The sequence below is a fragment of the Rissa tridactyla genome, chromosome 3 (assembly GCF_028500815.1).
Source record: "Rissa tridactyla isolate bRisTri1 chromosome 3, bRisTri1.patW.cur.20221130, whole genome shotgun sequence".
NCBI lineage: Eukaryota > Metazoa > Chordata > Aves > Charadriiformes > Laridae > Rissa > Rissa tridactyla.
The window spans coordinates 62,581,912-62,601,766 of NC_071468.1; the positions used below are offsets into that span (position 1 = coordinate 62,581,912).

The 19,855-nt window shown below is 39.8% G+C and overlaps 1 protein-coding gene across 14 annotated transcripts in view; it reads left to right on the top strand.

Moving 5' to 3' along the window:
* The first annotated feature begins 7,462 nt into the window (after positions 1 to 7,462).
* Positions 7,463 to 19,855, top strand: part of REPS1 (RALBP1 associated Eps domain containing 1) — a 65,607-nt gene continuing 53,214 nt past the window's right edge. For all 14 annotated transcript variants that reach the window (XM_054194216.1, XM_054194225.1, XM_054194218.1 and 11 more), the window contains exon 1: positions 7,463 to 7,691. In XM_054194216.1, coding sequence (XP_054050191.1) covers positions 7,539 to 7,691 — 153 coding nt within the window. In that variant the 5' untranslated portion in view covers positions 7,463 to 7,538. The remainder of the gene's footprint in view (positions 7,692 to 19,855) is intronic.

Here is a 19,855-nt window from a genome sequence, read left to right on the forward strand (position 1 = left end):
TCTCTGTATTTATGCACATATATATTCATTCCAGCCTGCTAGTTTCTAATATGCTCATTTTATGATTAATTTAAAGAACTGTAAGATATGAACCTTTTTCTAGAAGGAACAGGGAGAAATAAAGTACTTGGCAATGATTTCACTTAAATTCAGAGCCGTAGCATTATGTAGGCTTAGCCCCAATTCTACCAAATATAGTCTCTCTGAAATGACTGGAACAGAACATGATGTTTCAAAAATAATGTAATTTCTTTAGAACATTTGAATGTGTGTTAATTAAGTATATTTCCACTCTGCTCAAATAATAGGTTTAGTTCAAATAACATTTATTGATTTTACATTACAGGACTGTCATTAGCATTTGCTAACTGAGTCAAGTTTAGCAGGAAGTTATCATGGTAAGAGCTTTCCTTCAGGAATTATTTATACACTAACAGGAAGACTACATCTTTCTTCTCTGACATCTTGCGTCTTAATGCAAACATAAGAAGTTCCAGTTCTGTGGATGTTGTATATATCTTATTGTTGAACTCAAAAAAATGGGGTTTCTGTGAATAGGAATGCTACCATATTTCAAAATCAATTTCTGTTCCCAAGTACACTAATGTAAATGCAAATTTATACTCCTCAGTGCGATAGAATTATTCTAGTTTTTACAACAACATATGTAAGCTGGGGACATGGCGGTGAGGTCAATGACCTAAAGGTTAGTGGGGGTCTGGCTGTAGCGGTCAGGGCCAGACACCAGACGGCTGCTGGAGGGGCAGCCGCAGCCAGGGCCAACCTCATCCCATGGGAGCTGCAGCCCCACCGCATCACAGCCCTGCCTGTCCCTGGCCCTGGGACGCTGGTCCAGACCTCCCAGCCCTGCCTGGTGCCCTGGCTGGGGGCAGCAGGATGGGACTTTTGTTGGCAAAGATGGACATTGCCTGTCTTGTCATCACTCTTGGCTCCCACCTTCCCTTGCTAATGCCTGACAATAAATGTGGATAAAGAGATGTAACTTGAAATAGATCTTCAAAATAAGTCAAGATGTTCAGAAAGAAAAAAACACAGGGAACAGAAAAAAATAACACAAAAACATAAAAATTAGAAAGTGTGAAGAAATGAGAGTCTGTAAAATGTATTAAAGCAAAGCTAGAGAGAGAGACCTTTAATTATTAGACTCCTTCCTACAGCCACCACAGATAGAACATGCAGCATTCTTAATATCCCTCCTATACCTGACTCAAACAGCAGAGAAATGTCATAACAGTGTCGTTTTTAACAAAAGAAGCAGATTTGAAAGCACACTGGGGTGTTTTTGATCTGGAGGACTCTAGGAAAAAGAAATAAACTAGATTATTGCTATCTTAAACAAATATAAGACACAGAGGGAGTTTTACATTTTATTTATCTTAACATATCAAGAGCAGCCCACATCATCATAGAGAAAAAGGAAGGGATTAAAATCCTTGGGAAACTGATCTTAATGGAAAACAGCTAAAAGAACAGGCTGAGTCAAATTCTGAACAAGAGGCAGAATCACACCGTGAAATAACAAACTGGTGAATCCAGAACAGATAAAGTACCACAGCATAAGGAAAAGGTGAGCTGGAGTACAAATCCCAAGACTATCAATATTGTGGAGGATTGTATTGCTAGTGTGAGGAATAAATATGTAGAAAGAAAGGTTAAAAGGGGGAATTGAAATCCTTCAGTAACTAAAGATAACTGAAAACTGTAAAGGAAAAAATAGTAAGATGGAAACAAAAATATAAGTGAAATGGAAACGGAAAGATACATTTATACATACAGCTAAAAGCAGAGAGTAAGAAAAGGGAGGGTTGAGTATGTGTGTAATACGGGAGAGAGAGATGTGAAATTTGCTTTCAGGACTTCTTCCCACCTCGTAACCAATTTCTGACAAAATCAGTAATGTGCCAGAAGTTTCCTGAACTAGCCATTAACAAGCCTCCCAGATGGAGATCATTATTCAATGGAATAATGATCCATTAGGAGGGGATAACATCCTTCTCCATCAGCAAGTTATAGTGCACTTCCATGTTCAGGAAGCAGGAGGAAAGAGTAATAAGTACGAGAACAATGAGAACTGCTCAAGAATCCAGGGAGACGGGAGCTGAGTAAATAAAGGTAGTGAAGGAGGTATGATCTTTTCAGACTACCAGGGGCTTCAGTAATGTAAATTCTAGGACTTGAAAAAAAAGAAAGATACTGAAGGACTACAAAGGTAACCCAAATCATTAAGAAAAAGTAATTTTAATATAACCTTATTGTACAAGGCAATTGTTATCAATGTGTAAATAATTTTATGAAGAATTATGTATGTTAGTGCCAAAAGTACAAAGAAAAGTTAAACTACCTTATCCCTCCTGACTCTACAAAATTATAGAGAATATATTTATAAAAGAGGATGTAGGCACTGTCATGCATGATCTGTAAATAAATATGGCAGCAAGACCAGATGGATTTATAGTTAAACGTTGAAAAGGCTTTAAAAGGAGTTTTAATTTCTATAAGAAGAGAGTTATTTGATAGTATCATGCAAGCAGGAGACATCCTCTCCTTTTGGAAGAAACAAGGATAGTTTTAAACTTTAAAAAGAGGTGGGATTTGACCAGCTGCTCAGGCTTTTGAGGTGCTGAGGTAAATATGAAAAGTCACTCTCCCTTCAATTCATTCTCTGGAACCTACCAAACACATATAGTTGTGCTGGGGTGAGAGTAGATGCCCCCCACCTTCTGAGATGCAGAAATGAAATCTCATGTAGAGATCTGCCAAAATCATACAGAAGTAAAGGTTTCTCCTTTCCAGTATCTCTCACTTTTATTTTTTTAATCAAAAAAGTTTTCCTTTAGAGGTTTGACTGCTTACTCCTTTCAATCAATTGATGTATTTGGATGAAAGAGAAAAGGGGACAATTTTTGAAATATGTGCAACTTTTACAAGGACCATGATAGAAATATTTACAAATTAAAAGCTTAAAGGAGAGCCCGAGGAAAACTGAGCAGGCACAATGGTGAATGATATGGAAAATATATTATTCATTCTCCATTGAAGAAATTTACACAGAGAAATATTATTAAATACTCCACAGATAGTAGATATCTCCAGCCAGGATCCCATACGTATTTCAGTGGTGACACAGCACGCTAGGGAGGCTGCTTAGAAAGAAGCTATTATTTTCCCTTCCGGGATGTGCCTGCACAGAGGTGCAGGAGGGACCAGAATGACCACATTGTGGTGAGTAACAACATCGCTTTAGATCCATCGTTTGCTTGCTGAACGCTCCTTGCAAATGCGCTCTCCTTGTACAGAAGGAAAAAACCAATACCCCCCTCATCGTTACTGTCTGCTACATGGCTCTGTGTGGAAAGGATTTTTTCGTCCACCACAGAAAATCTCATAGCCTTAAATATGGGACGCCCTTTTGATGGAGAAACAATCCCAGTGGGACTAGTAGAAGAGAGGGTTGCTTCTTTGAAACATGGATGCCATTTCGTAGAAGGTAAAATCAGCAGCAGGTGAAACCCGACCATGTGACAAAACTGGTGTTTTTCAAAATTGCAAGAATGTAAACACGAAGGTTGGAAAGAGGTTGTAAACTGGAACACACAGAATATACATGCAGAAATTTACAAAAGTATGGGTACAAACATCTGTAAAGTGGCTATATTTGCATTAAAGCGTTGCTTCTATACAAAGGAAATAAGGATGCTTTTAGAAAAGCATAACAGGGACTTCTTTCATTTGTAAGTGTTAACACCATCAAAACATTCTTCTGTATGGGAATAAAGTACCCTACCTCCAAGGGTATCTTCTTTTTTTAAAAGATCAGGCAGCAACAATAAAACAGCTCTAAAGTCTGAGGCTGCAGGTATTTTTAAACATCTCCCATTCATTTCTAGTCTTAATCTACTTGTCTTCCCACTAAAGAATCAGAATAGAACAAGTTCCCATAACTCCTGATGCAAGTAAAGGAGTATAGTGACAGAGATTGTAAAACCTGCTCCACAGCATTATGTATGCGGAAGAATTTAGAAAGGCAATGACAAATATCCTCCGGCCATTTTTCTAAACTTGGGGAACGAGGTGCAAGATGGAAAGTGGACCCAAATACATACTTAATAAGGCTGAAAGTTATTTGAACATGTTTTAATAAAAAAAAATTTAAAATCTGAGCCTATAGCTTACTTTAGTGCAAATAAGGTAGTACAGTGAGACCCACTAACTGTGGTAAGAACTCAGAGATTCAGAGACCCATCAAAAGGAGATAGATGCTAGGCGTGGCACTCCCATGACACTTGATGAAGACTAGACCCTGCATATGTGTATGAGTTTATTTTTAGAAATAAGTCTCAGCATGTGTAAAAACTAGTTTTTAGAAACCAATATTAATTTCACAGCTGATAAAAGATACTGAAACCTCAGCAGTGTTTTAACTAGCATTTGCCTTAAATGAATAAAACATTGCTTTTTTTTTTTTAGTAGCAATAGGTATACATATTTCTGGTCACATATCAAGTTGTAAAGTATTCCTTTTCTAAAAAAACATAATGTTTTATTGATGTAAAATTTGGCTCTGATTCTAAGAGTTTTTATGGGCAGCAAAACAACCTTTCACTTCCTTCCATCTGGGTCATCAGACTTGGCCGTCCTATGACAATGATGATTTTATCTGACTTTGATCTCTCAAAAGGATAACTGCTTTGATATCAAGATATGTCATCTAAGAGTTACTTCACAGAAAATAAAATGCAATAAAATTAGGCGCCATGTGGAGAACAGCTTAACTCTTAGCTATTCAGAGCTCTGAATTCTATGATACATTAAAAAGAGAGAATGAAAGGTACAATGCCTAAAAAGCCAAGAAAAGTTCCTCTTCTTGCTCTGTTTAAATCATAATTCAAGGCAGTTAAATCAAGTTTTTCACGTACCAAAGTCTGAATCCACTATATCAAAAATGTATCACTAATGATACATTTTGGTGGGTATTTTGCCATAAACCTTCTTCTTTGAGTACATAATTTGAGCTCTGAGAAATGCTGTGATAGAAATCTTTCCAAACAAAAAGAACTAAAAATAGAGATATGGTTTCATTGTTTGGGTCAGTTCCACTGAAAAGTGAATACAGAGAAGTTAATATATCTTACAAACATTCAGGAATGCTATTTTCCTCAGTTTGTTCTGTAGCAAACAGGTAAGTTTATGGTACAGGAGTTGGAAATGAAACTCAAAAACCTGTTTTTCAAAATAGCTACCTAAGCAGCTTCAGAGTGGTGCTATACACAGTGAAAAGCCCGGCATATTCCCCCAAAACATACAACTCTCCAGTAAGCAGTGGTGTGACTTTTTCACATGACACATCATGTGTCATGTTGTAGTTGTAGTGAAATATACAGTTATTAAACTTACTTCAGAATTGTCTGGCATTTGGACATGTGTGAATAGTCCATTCTAGGGAACCTCCTCCCTGTATCATTCCTTGTGTCTTGTACAAACTGTTGCAGCCAAGTGATCACCATTAATGTCAAAAGAGTGCACCCACTGCAAAAATGAAAATAATAAAATAGCAACTCAATTAAAATAATAAGATATTCAGATTACTTTTAGACATAAGTCAAAACTATTTTGACAATAGAAGTATTTTGTGGTCCTTATGCTAACTTACGAAGAACTTTATAGCTACAGATATATACATATATTAATCTTTCAAACTCCAGTGCCCAAACTAGCATACTGAACCTGTAAGAAGCAAAGGCACTTGAACCCAATCATCTGCTAATAAGTGATTTAAAAACCTCTTCTACAAATGGCTGTGTATAACTAATAGAATTGCAGTATGCAATTTAGCAGTGGAGGAAAGGTTATATTCGTTTTACTTGCAGAAATACTGATGTGACAATAGCTCAATTAAGTGACCTACTTAACCGACCTAAGTTGTCCTTATCTAAGTCTATAAAATCATAATAACTAGACATAATATTTAAAAAGTTAATTATTTCTTCAGTATAGGCTATTTTGAGGAATTTAAACTAACTGAGAAATGTGATCAATCCGTGTGGTTTCATCATTAATATAATTTGGGGTTGCAAAAGCTCGATAATGGTATGTTTCTGGGAAGATCCTTTCATCTGCTATTTTAACTACAAGTGAACGTATCAGTGGTTTTCAGAAACTTTAGTTAGCAGAAAAGGATATACTGTGTATTTCAAGAGGCAAAGAAGATGAATCTCCACTATAAGTTCAGAACATAACTATCTTAAGAGGCAGAAAAAAAGGAGATGCTTAAGAGAAGTAGAGCAGTTGTCAACAGCACTCTGGAAAGACAAAAACTGTAAGAGCTGTGAAAGAAAGTAAAAGGAAAAAGGGAAAAGATAAATTAAAAATGAGAGGATGCCTCTAAGTGTGAAGTACTTGACTGCCACCTTAGTGGGATTTAAATCAGATCAGGTAGTCAAAAGGGTCTAGCAGGAGATCGTGGCATTCTACATCGGCCAAGTTACTCTGCCAGGGATGTTACACTCCCTGCAGAGACCAAAGTAGCTTGGAGGGAAGTAACTTTGTTGGTATAGTGCAGTGAGAGCACAAATTTAGCCAGAGAAACACACAAAATCCAGGAAAACGCAGCCAAGAGACACACAGAGCGAGAGCTCTGGCTGAAGAGGTAAGTGAGCTCATCTCTGTTCTTTCTTGGAAGACTGATGTACCGAGTTACTGTCCAGGCCACTTCTTGTTGCATGTTAGGTGGTGCTGCTGCATAAGCCATTGATGGTGGGGAGGGACAGCATACTGAGAGAAGTAATCATTTATAGCAGGGCCTATGCAGCAGAATGGGTAATTCTTCACTGGTTACCAGGAAAACCTATGCTCCCAGCCACGCAGAGGACAGCAGGCTGGGGCTGGGGCAGCCGCTCTCGCCTGCTTTCCAGACCCCAAGACCTGAACGCTGTGGAGCTTCTTTTGCAAGCACGGCCGGCGACCCGCAGAGCCAAGGCCGCTATCCGGAGGAAGGCGGAGTCTCCCCCGACGAGAGCCCGGGGTCCCCCTGAGGCGAGCTGTTGCCGCCGGACCCGGCCCGCTTCCCCGCACCGCCAGGCCCACAGGGGGCGCTGTGGCCCACCGCACATCCGGGCACCCGCAGCGGCTGGTGGCCCTCTTTCCCCGCTAACCCCGCCCGCCGGGGCCCGCCGCTTCCGCCGCCGCCGGGCGCAGGCGCTGTGAGGGGGAGGGAGGCGCGCGCAGGCGCGCGGCCGGGTGGGCGGAGCGGGTGGGCGGTTGGTGAAGGAGGAGGGCGGGCGCGCGGGGGGAGGGAAGGAAGGAAGGTGTGAGCAGCCGCTCGCGCGCGGCGGTTGGCTGGGGTGCGCGGCGGCCGGCGGCGGCGTCCCCCACCTTCCCCCCCCCCCCGGCCCCGCGCGACGGGCCGGGCGGCGCGAGGCGGCCCCGCGCGCTCTCCCCCCTCTCCTCCCCCGCCCGCTGGGCCGCCGCCGTTGGATGCGGGGCGGCGGCGGCAGCGCGGAGCGGAGCCGGGGTGTAAGATGGAGGGCCTGACGCTGAGCGAGGCGGAGCAGCGCTACTACTGCGACCTCTTCTCCTACTGCGACACCGAGAGCACCAAGAAGGTGGCGTCCAACGGGCGGGTCCTGGAGCTCTTCCGCGCCGCCCAGCTGCCCAACGACGTGGTCATGCAGGTATAGCCGCCGTGGGCCATCCCCGGGGGGCTGGGGGGGCTGAGGGCCCGGGCACCGCCCCGCCGTGACTGCCGGCGGGGAGATGGCCCCGTCCGGGGCTGCCGCCCCTCCCCTCCGCAGCGCTCGCCCCGGCCGTCGCCCCCTTACCCGGCCCGGCAGCCCTTTTGGCAGGGGTTGTCCCGCCGGCGGCGGGGAGGATGGAGCGGGAGCCGCCAGCACGCTCGGGAGCTTTGTCCGGCCACCTGAGCCCCGGCGGGAGGGGAAGGCTGAGCCTCTCCGGCGTAGAGGGAAGGGCGGGGGGTGCAGCTCAGTTGCTGCGCCGAGCATGGCTGTAGCAGGCCCCCGCTTGTGTGCTTGTGGGGCCTCTGGCTACGAGGCTAGGAAGGGGCTGTTGGTAATGTCTGCTGGCGACCTCCAGCAACTGGTGGGGAAGTGTGTTGTTTGCCTCGTGTCGGCAGAGGCCATCCAAAGCACGAGAACCCCAAAGCATTTTGGGGATGCAGGGGAGGTTCGTCCCACAGCCTGCTGATGAAAAGCACCGCAGGAGGAAATCTGGGTTTGTATCGTTGAGGGCTACTGACACTGATCCACTTCACCTAAGCCACGCAGTCTTTTTTGGACATCAGTTCCCAGCAGGTATTAACTTATCTGTAGTCATCAAAACACTTCTAACAATGAAAGATGTGGTGTTGAGAATGACGCGGGCCCATACTTGCAATACGTATGTGTACAGTTTTAGCACTTATTTTCTTGGCCAGGTTACGTCTAAAAGGTGTAGCAGTATTGCAGAGCTACCGACATAGAAAAGGAAAAGTCTGCTCTATTCTGTCTGTGTAATTATTTGAGGAAAGTATTCCCAGTGAATCTTCTTATGAACAGCTATTTGTAATAATTTGCTGCTTCTGCAGTTCCCTCTGTCATTGTTCAGTGCTTTAAAGTTTATGCAGTGTTTTGAGCTGCTGTGGGTAAAAGCGTGTCTAAAGAGCCCTACTGCCTTTTATGTAGTTTCATCCTCAGTCTAGTGAGATAAGCAGCACTTTTAACAAAGCATTAAAGTTACTGTAGCCAGAAATACAGTACACGAATTTGGTACCAGATTTCATGAGAGTACTTATACTCAATTAGGGCTACTGTTGATGTCCTTTGGGCTCCTAAGAGCAACTTGGTTAGTTAAAATGAGTTTAAGATGCAAAAAAGTGGAAGAGGGCTGAATAAGAAATGATTCTTACTGGTAAAACTAGTAATCTTATTTGATGACTTGCTAGACTGGGCTTAATGGTAAGAGAGTCTGTGTGCTCAGTATTATGAGTGAGGTTTCTTGAGGGTCGCCCACTGCTGCTTTTCATGTGTGGCCAACCAATTTCAGAAAAATCATCTCAGGAAAGTTCAATGTTTGCATGTTTGTTGTATTTAAAATCTATTTTCCATCAAACTTGTCTGGATCACTGTAAAGATAAAGTAGTCTGGTGCTAAAAGATTTTGTTTTATGCAGGGATTTAGTGCAAGAACTTGGAAAGACTTGGAATCTTGAATACAAGTGGCCACGGATTATATCCTTATCTGTTGCAGAGGAGGTCAGATATTTTCTTGCAAAGTAGATTGCATCTGAAGACGAGAAACTACTCAGGCATCATTCCATGGGTTCTAAATAAATTAACTCAAGCAGCAGACCTGGCTTATCACTGTAGTGATCTTAAGGAAAGCCTTGCAGTTAAAACAGCAAACAAGATATTAGATTGCCAGAGGAATGAGACTGTAAATAATACAAAGAAAGTCAAAATGCCCTTAGCAGCCTGACCCATTACAAATGTCTTGTGCAGTCACTGTTGGTCACCTGTAAAGTACCCTGTACTTGTGAGGGAGAGAATCTAGTTGTCTAGTTATATTATGTTCTCTTCGAAGTGTGTCTGTACCTCAGGTTAACACAGGCATGAATACGTTGGATGGGGGCTCTTCCAAGGGAAATAGCATCTGATGCTTTGGAAGCTGCGACTATGTAACTAACACCCCTAGGTGATACAGTTTAAGAAATAAGGAAACTCTGTGAAGGAGGTGTAATTTTCTTTGGACCATGTGGTGCTATGTTCTTACCTCTTCATTTGAAGCACCTGATGCTTGTGGGGAAAGGAAGTTGATTCAGTTACACAATTCTTATATAATCCTGGAATGCAAGTGTTGTACTAGTCACATGAATGCTAAGTCCCTTCGTAGGTGTGCAAAGCATAGTACAAAATTACCGCTCTTGAAACTCCCAGGGACTAAGTAGTCCCAAGGAGCTACCTTGAAGTTTTTCTTCTTCAGTAGTACAGGTCTGTAGATTCCTTTGAATGATTCAGAACTAATTCTGTTGGAAATGAAAGTGTGTGCATTTTAAGACCCACAACTTGTTTTGCTTGCAAATCTGTTGTTTAAAGGCTGGACGCACATGCAACCTTTCCTGCAAAGAGTTATGTTTATGTGAGATATCTGTCTTGGCAGCAGGAAAAATTAATCCATGTGGCTAATTGTTCCTAATCATTCTCATTTCTGCCTCTAAGGGACACTGTCAGCTGCCTGTTAAATGGGAACAAATGAATGTACAGAAGACTGAAACAGTTATGGTTGCTGTATACAAATCATATGCTCACAAAGTGACAAAACCCTGGAAAATAAAAGCTGTATGTCCACTCAGTGTACACATCTATAAAAGAACAACTTTCTTACCTGAACAAAAATACTACAAATTGTCTTATGTCCTTAATTGCACATGTGAGGACACCAACCTTTATTAACCCATATTTCTGCCTTTTTGTGCACATCTTTGAAATTAGCATTAAGGTAGAAGATTTGCATAGAACAGTGAGTAGAAGAAGTACGTTTGTTGGGAAAACAAGTCCATCTACTTCACAAAAGTTATATGAGTCTTTAAATTGCTCGCAGGGTGTGGTTTCACATTGCAGCTAAACCGATCTAATGGTGAGTTGCTACTGAAGAAGGTGGTTCAGCCTTCCTTCTTCCCCCAGCCATGTGCTCCTGTTACTGCTTTGCCTTGCAAAGGCATTAGTCCTTGTCCGATGCTGTTGTACACTGTCATCAGGGGCTATGCAGGTAGAAAATGAATCACAATTTTTTGTTGATTTTAACTCTGCATCAGCTAACAGTGGGACTGAATGAATGTCAGTACTGGCATGAGGAGGGAGGCAGAAAAACCATTTGCTGATGGAGGGGAAGAGGAGAACTTTCCTCTTTCTAGAGCAATTCAGCTGTGACCTGGCATGGATTTTATGGTAGCTTAATCCACAAGAAGCTGGAGGTGCCTGATGCTGGCACGGACATTCATTTGACAGTGAGCTCGTTCAGGGAACTTGTTCAGCCAAAAGTTAGGGGGTTTTGTCAAGTTATTTTTCACTTGATTCAGCTGCCTGAGCTCGTGCCTCAGTTGCATGTTCATCAGTGTTTGTATTTGCAAGCAGTGTGACACAACACAAGTGATCCCAAGGAGCTGCCATCCACTCTGTGTATTTATTTCAGAAGCATTTCTTTGATAAAGTTCTTGGTCCTGTAGACCGAATGCTAGCTGAGATTCATTAGGTGCATTCCTAGGGTGTATCTTATAGGTTAGCTTCATGCAAAAGAAATCTAGTTGCCTGTTCTGGAGTGGCTGCACAGTATGAACCAGAGCAGTGAGGGTGATCAGGAAATTGACTGCAGAAGCATGTTTTGCTTCTGACCTAAAATGCTAATGTAGGTATGCTGTTGAAATCGGTTGTTGGTGCCTCTGTACTGGTGGTGAAGTTGCTTGTAAAAGCTACAGTCAGCCAAAAAACGTATTGTGAAGTTCATTACTTGTGCATGGGATTAATATAATAGCTGTGACATTTTTTCAGTTTGTAGAATTCTTATTTAGGTGATTTAATCACAGAACATTTTATGAACTTGCACTCATTTCTTTGATTATGAATCAGAGAAGCTTTACAAGATAAGAAGCAAATCAGTTGTGCATATGATACTCATCTGAAATTGAGTCAAAGCATCTTGCTTCAAAATACATCACTAAAAACCACCAAATACGCAAGTATTTTAATGTACTTTCTCTAAAATGAATGAATTGTCATCTTCAGTGTTGACATTGTACAGCAACATTAACTGACTTATAATTTAGTGTTAGAAAGTCTTTGAAATGACAGATGAATTGTACAGTTATGCCCAGTTTATTCAATTAACAATATGCTTGCATTAGCCCATTAAAAACCTAGTGTAAAGCTTATTTTTGAGTCTTGTTAGCCAATTTCAAGCTTTTTTTTTCATTTCTAAGAAGTCTTTACAGACAGATTAGTTTTGATTGTTCTTGTGTCATTGATGAAAAAAAATTACTGTCTCTGGTTGTCTACCTCAACTCTCTGTTAGAGTTTGCTGCCTTCGCATCAAAAGTTGTAAGAAAGTGCATACCTGTGATGTAGATGCTTCATTGTAAAGTTCAGACTCTTAGTGTAAAGCCTTATTCATCAGGTACAATTTGTGCACTGTGCAGAAAACTATCTAAGGTGCAGGCATATGCTGTCGTCTGCTGTTCTTGGAGTGACAGCTTTTGGCAAACACAGGGAAATGGATAACATGGAATGGTAGTTTCCTCAGATGTCAGAGCTCATCTGTGTCAAGTGGCGCAATTATAATTGGAATTATAATCCATAGGCAAACGTGGCAAAACAAAATTGCAGGTTCTTGATTTAAAATATTGGCCTCTCTGTTGGAGAATGAATGTAGAGAGAAAGGGATCTAAGAAAAGAAAAACTTGTTCACAGTGATTTTATTGTTGCAGTTAGTGTTTCAGTGAATTTTCCTACACAAAGAGTACCTTTTTATCAAATCAGTAGAATTTACTAAATGCCAACTGCAAATGGAAACTGAGCCATGCTCAGGATTACCTGTGTGTAGAGACATGCAGAAGACTCAACCTTGTTCTGATTAATTTGCTGAATTTATTATCTTTTCAGAACTGGTGGGGTAAGAAGTTATAATTCCTTATACACTGCAAATCTCATGCTTTCTTTTCAGTGTATATTTAAAAATACATGGCACTTTCAGATCTTTAAAAAAAAAATTACGCTGTGTAAAAAGCTTTTCTCTCCTAATACTGATCTTTACCTAATCTGCAAACAAGCTGAAATTTTAAGAAGAGATCACTTAATTGAATCCAATCCATACATTTTGGGTTTATAGTTGTTTATTTTAAAGCTTACAGCTTTTCCATATGACATTTTAAAATAAAATTAGTTTAGATTTCTTCTGAGGCGGTACTCAAACAGGTCATTACTAAGGCATTCTTCCAATGTAGAAATGTGTAACTATAGCATTTTTCTTACTCATTCTTGGTATTTTGTTAGCCTGAGCACCATAAAGTTGATAAGTCTGTAGCCTTTTAGGATTACAATCATATGTAATTTATATATAGCATTTATATATAGTATTTACATATTTAAAGGATGTTTGTATATATGTTATGCTGTATCTCTTTTCTTGTTTAGGAAATAACTGTTAGAAATCTGTTGTAAATACAAACAGTACCTGGATGGACAGTTAAGAATATCTGATTTGTGAGTTACATATTTATTTTTTCCCCCTCAAATGTTATTGTAATAGAGTATTTTTCTTTTCCTCTCATCTGAGCAGTAGGTTAGTTTTGTTCCTCTGTAATGATGAGATATATAAGCAGTCGTACTTTCTGCTAGTGCTAGAAATGGCTCTTAGTCTGCTTTGTATCCTGTGAACTGTGCTTTGAGTTTTCTGCAGAGTTCTGGTAAAAATGTTTCCTTTAATGTTACCTTCACAGAGACTATAGTGGGCTGCAAACTGTGTTGTGTTTTGGTTTTTGGTTTTTTTTTTTACAGTTAATTCATTTGAGTAGTCTCATATCTCAGCAGTGTTTAGTCAGAGAATAATCATTGTTTTTGAAACGAAAGGCAGGAAGTTACTGGTAAAACTTTAGGACTGTAGATTAGGTCTGTTGGACTTGTTTTCAGCTGATTTCTCAGTGTAATTGACTGGCATTCATACTGTATAGTCACTTACATAGTAAATAATTCCTTCATAATTCCATATGCCAGCACAGCACTCAGCTAATTTCAAGTATCACAACTCAGCTTTGTTTGAAAACAGTTTATTTTTTTCTTTTTAAATGTGCCGTCAGCTGACAGCAGGGATGATTAATGTCCATTCCGACACCACTGGGTAGAATTCTAAAATCTCTTCAGAAATATCCGGGCCTTTGGAAAATGCAGCTGTCTTAGAATCAAGTTAGCTGTACAAAATTATGGATTGTAAACTTGATCTTTTTCATGTAAAGGTGATTCTTTTGTATTAGAAGTTTTGAGCACTTCATTGACTGCCTGTGAAAATGGCAAACATGCCTTCATCTTAGTCTAATCTTCAATAAATATTACTGTAGATACTGTGAAATTATAGGACTTGGCTGGCAGTCTCTATGACTTTTCAATTATATTTGGTAGCTTTCAAAATATTAGTCCTTACAGACAAGTCATAAATATTTGCTGTTTAGATTAGTTCTCCTTGTAGAATTCCTAGACTTCAAATTGGAGTTCTGCGCTTTGGTTACATGAGTTTGAAGTCAGAAGTGAGTGTGGGAGCAATATGTTGACTACCAGCTTTTTCTTGCTGGAGTTCCAGTAATGATTAGGGTTAAGAATACATTTCCCACTTGTTCTTTTTCCTTTACCATTTCCATAGGGATATTATTAAGCCAGTGGTGTCATTCTTTCTAAAATAACATACTAAGTTGGTGATCATGTTTGTCACTTGCTTGTTTTTCCACTAAAGAGTTAAATTATCCCCTGCACTTGTTATACAAAAATACATTATAACTTAGGCATACCTGTCTGTGTATAGGAACTGTGTTTTGATAGCTTAAAGCTTGGAAAAGATGACAGACTGACCTGAATTTCTGGAATGATTGACTTCTGATGTCTAAAATGCTCCTGAAGTATGGTAACAGTACAATTAGTAGACTCAGTTTCAAATACATCGTTCAACTTCAGAAATCCCAGAAAAGGGTGACCATGACAGAGCTGTGTAGAATTTAACATTAGGTGCTAACTTTTTCCTGCTTTGGACTATTAGTTGTGAATTTTGTAGAAAAGTCTGTTCTTACTGCAACAGTGTGTACGACTAGTTTTTTTCTGAATTAAATGTCTTAAATCATTTAAGACCTAGTGTAAGCAGCTGTGTTCTGAGTCTCAAATGTAGCTCTGTAAATGTGCAGTTTTTAGAATTTTAACTAAGTTAAACTTTGATAGACACATTGTTAAGACTTGTTAAAGCCTTACTGGGAAAAGGAGAGCAGTGCAAAGCTAAGTAATTAATTAATGCTGATCAGATTGATCCTCGGAAGAAAACAGATTGAGATGGGAAAGCAGTGTAAAGTAATGGGCACAGTAGCTTCAGGTGGACTTGTATGGAAATGCTCTATTTGGCCAGGCCACAGCAGGACCACTAATTCTGGGATTAGAGTGTGCCTTAATCTTCATTTTACATTAGCAAAAAACCAGAAGCCTGTGTCCATTCTTGGAGGCCTTTATGTCTTACATTTGTTCTGGCATAGTGATAAAAGGTGATGTGTGGAGAAAATAAATCAAAAAAGTAAGAAATTAATTATTAGCAAAGGATGTCAGTCACTAGAGGTCTGAAAGGAATCAAAACGTCTATATAAATGCCACTGTCTTCAGCATTTAGCACCTAAGTAGAAATTTTGCAGGAAGAATATTCAACTTAATGCTGTTTGGCAGGAGCATCCACAATTAGAATATAACATGTGACCTCCCTTGCATTATTTTTTGTTGGAGTGGTAATTTGAAATACTAAATATATTATTGCGGTAAAATACCTCTCTAATGCCTGCTGAAGCTAGGTGCTTTCTTGGCACTTATATGATACTTTAGCTGCTCCTTTTTGTTCCAGAAAATGCAACCACTTGAATGTTAAAGAGTCATCCTGGAGTCTCAAATCATCACAGACTGGCTTGGGCATTGACAGTTCTTGCTTAAGTGTGTTTCTTCATCTCCTATTGTTTGAACTCTTCATGGCACCACCAGGAAAAAGGAGACACCCTTGTTTTGAGAGCAGTTCTTATATTCATGTATCAGGCAGCTATCTTTCCCTTCTAAGGAGGGCTTCTTTGGGCAAGGCAAAGAAGGTGGAGTTGCAAGTGCTCTTGATGAGGTGTTCTGTTCAGGTGCCTAATTTCAATGCATTCCACCCCTTGTAAATGCAAAGTACACAACTTTCTTGAGGCTGCAGCCTTACAAGAAGTTTAGAGTCAAATGAACAAATTATTGCTACCAGACACATGTTCCCATGTGTCTTGTAGCTGCTGAGGTGTTCATTGGTTGTACAGTAGACAGATTGAGTTCAATAAAAGAGCAGATAAGTGACACTAACTTTGTGCTGGCTTATGGAGTGGAGTCATCATGCTGTGTGATCAGACAGATGAGCAACAGCTAGTGCTCAGGAATGGGGAACTACGCAGCTGAGAGTAGAGAAGGGAGGAGCTATTTGGGTTAAGCAGTAATGTAAAATTGCATAGGAAGAGGAGAAAGGTATGTGGAATATCTCCTTTTAAAAGAACCTCTCGTTATGTATCGAGAATTAAAAATTATTCTTGTAGGTCCCCAGGCTGTCTTTTGCTGCTTCAGGTTTGGTGAGGTTTTTTTATTTCCAGTTTTTCTTGCTGCTTTATTACCACTGCTGCTCATAAGGTACCTTCCTCATGAGCACCGACTCTGCCAGAAGAACAGGAGGAGAAAGAATCTTAATGCAAGCAAAGATAACTCTGCCTTGAGGTCTTCCAGCTATGGCTTTTTACTTGGGAGGATAGTAGTTGCTTTCTAGTGAGTGTTCATCTGGCTGGATTTTCCTTTGTTGGTGCTATTGAACATGTCAGAAAGGAATATGCTTATTTATTCTGCCCTTTTTTTGAGCGTATTTGACAATAATTTGTTTATGGGTTATAGTAGAGTAGGACAGTCTAGATCTTTGGAGAAATGGGCCCTCTAAATCAATATCTTGAACTGTTTTGTAGTTGCACGTAGGGTGCATCTACCTCATCTTTGTGGATTAATTGATGGTGTTTACCATGTGCTACCAAATCAAGAAGGGAACCACTGGAGCTCTGCAGGTAAGATTCATGTGTTTGACTTGTAACAGCTTTTGCAGCAGCTATTAGCAAGATCACAAACTGATTACAAATGGAAAAATCAAAGCTACTGCGTTAGGAAGTGTCTCTGATAAGTGAGGCTAATCCACCATGAACATATGTGCTGCCAGGAACAACACAAGATGCTGCAGACCCCTTTTGGAATGGGTTGAAGTCAGGAATCACACAAAATGTAACTGGTTCAAAAAGTACTACAGTAGGTAAAAATTCTGTGGGGTTTTTGTGTGTGGTGTTCAATGTATTCACTTATGAAGATACATATTTATTACATGCATCTGTCATAAATCCGTTTTAAATTGTCAGTGTTTTTTGTTTGCTGCTTTTCTATTACCAGAGTGAAAGCGTGACTCTAAATCTGCCAACCCTTACTCAGGGAGTGGACATCCTTGTAAAACAGATCCCAAAGTAAGGGGCAGAATCATTCTTCTGAGGCTTAAAATACTGGTTCATTTTTTGACCAGCTAATTAACTTCCTTCTTTCTGATGTGATTAATTCTGAAATTTCATTTGATTGAAATAAAAGTATGTTTGAACTTCAAATGACCTTAGAATGGGAAAGTTTAGTTCTAAGTATCTATAGAGAATTAATTATCAGAGCTGATGAGTAGGGGCTTTTTTCGTGATGGTGTTTTAGCGGTCTGCTTCCACTGTGGATACATGCAGTGTGAAAATCAAGGGCGGAGAAGTATTAGGAGAGGCTCAGACAGTAGGAGACTCTAAATAGTTCATTGCCAGAGAGCGTGTGTTGTCTTGGAAGTCCTCCAATACTATTGCTTTTATTTCTTTAAAGGCCTCTGTTCTGAAGCCAGGTTTGTGGCATTGACTGAGATTCATCTTCATGGAACAGTCAGTAAGACTTAAAAGGAAGACCTTACAATTCGTTATGCAACAAAGTACAACATCCCAAATATACCCCGTGCCTGGGAGTTCTTAGTATCAACTAATTAAGTATATTTACTACTGTGCTTCTTAAGTACCTAATAAGATAAATGTATGTATTAGTGGTAATGTTATTCTTGCTGTTCAGCACGTGAACGTTTCCTACTTCACACTTACTGAATTAAGTATAGCAGTTCTTGATATCCTTCATAAATGCATTTTGCATATGATCTTCTGATAGGTGTAAGACTGTTTAAATATTTGTCATATACTGCTATTCGTGCTGAAAGATAGAATTCAGAGCAATACTTGGACTGCTTTTTAGTGGCATTTTTTTGTCCTGTCCCCAGCTTTTTTTTCTTGTGTGCCATCATGTGCCAAGGTTTGTGGAGCCTTGCAGAGAACTGGGTCAGAGACTTGACTTGGTTAAAAATAACTGATCAAAAGAAGGATCTTTGTCAGTTCTCTGTCTTGTTCCTATGCTGTCAACAGCTGTTGCGTCTTAAAAGCTACTTGTCAAGTGAGATTTTTTTTTCTGAAGAAAAGTTGAAAAATCTTGATGAATAATTAATCAGTAATGCTTTGTCCAGTTGGTGATAGGTGAGAGGCTGTAGTTAGAAAACTGTGTGAGGATGTGGTTTGCAATTAGTGAGACAGATAGAGATAAATGAAGTGACAGGAATTGATCTGTTGAACAGTGGTTGCAGAGTAACAAGATTAGAAGGTAGCGAATTGTCAGGAGAGAAATGTATTCAATCTAGGAAAAAAAGCGCAAAGGAGTCTTTGATATGTAGTGATGGTCAGGTGTTTTTTTCCTGCTACAATAGCAATGATTAGGAAGTACTTTTTTTCAATTTCTCTTACACATCCTGATACTACATTACACCGTAGAGATACGGTTAATTTTTGCGGTAGCTGAGATGAGTGGATTACATGAGTTCAGGCAAGCACTTTGTAGGACAGCATATTCTAGTACCCAATTTGAAGCTGTATTCCAATAAACTTTTAATTTGGAAAACATCCTGTCGTATCTGTGTAATGCTTAAGTTTGCGAAGAGCTTTAGAATTTTCATCAATGAATTGATTCTTATGGGATACAGAAATAACATTGTGGACATGATAATGTTTTTAATTTTAAACTGAATCAAAATCAATCTGTAGTCAGTTACATTTTTGTTAAATAACGTAAAACTGAATGTAGGTTATTCTGTTTAATTTTTTACCTTTTTTATCTGAAGTAAACTTAGCTTTTTTAAAATGTATTGCTTGCTTTCCATTAAAAGGTTATTGTCAATATGCACAGTAAAACTCAAAAATCATGTACTAAATACTGAAGGACAAATATATTCATATGGTCTGGTTTAACTCAAGTTTGTATCAAATATTGTAAATGAATGTGAAAACTTGTTTTGCACCTCTGGTGCATGATTTACATGCTATTGTTCATGGGATTGTTTAATTTAAATGTAAGAGAAAACTTTCTTACTGTAAGGGTGATCAAACACTGGAAGAGGTTGCTCAGAGAGGTTGAGTCTCCCTCCTTGGATATACTCAACATACAACTGGACATGGTCCTAAGCAACCTGCTGTAGCTGAGCCTGCTTTGAGCAGGGGTGGCGAAGTGGATGATCTCCAGAGGACCTTTCCAAGCTCAATTATTCTGTAATTCTACATAGGGTTTCTTTCTGTTCATTAATTAAAGAAAAAAAGTCTTACACCAACAATACAAGCACAAAAATTCCTGCCAAGTCACAGTAGGACTACTAGAATACCTCAAATTAAGAATGTGTTAATAAAATCAGGACCAAAATGTATATTCTGAATCCCAGTTCTTCTTTCTTGCTTTGTATCATTATGTGATTTTTTTAAATTTTTATTTATTTATTTTTAGTGAACAGTCTTACGTTAATGTTCTAGTTCAGATGAGGTGATACAGAAGGTCCTCCTTTGGCTTTTTCACTTCCCCCTCTTGTCAGCATACACCATGTGTGTTGTAACTTCCAGCCTTCAAAAGTTGTCTTAAAGTCTTGCCTCTTACCACCCTCTGGTATGCGGCAGTAGGTGCTTCAGTAACTGTCTC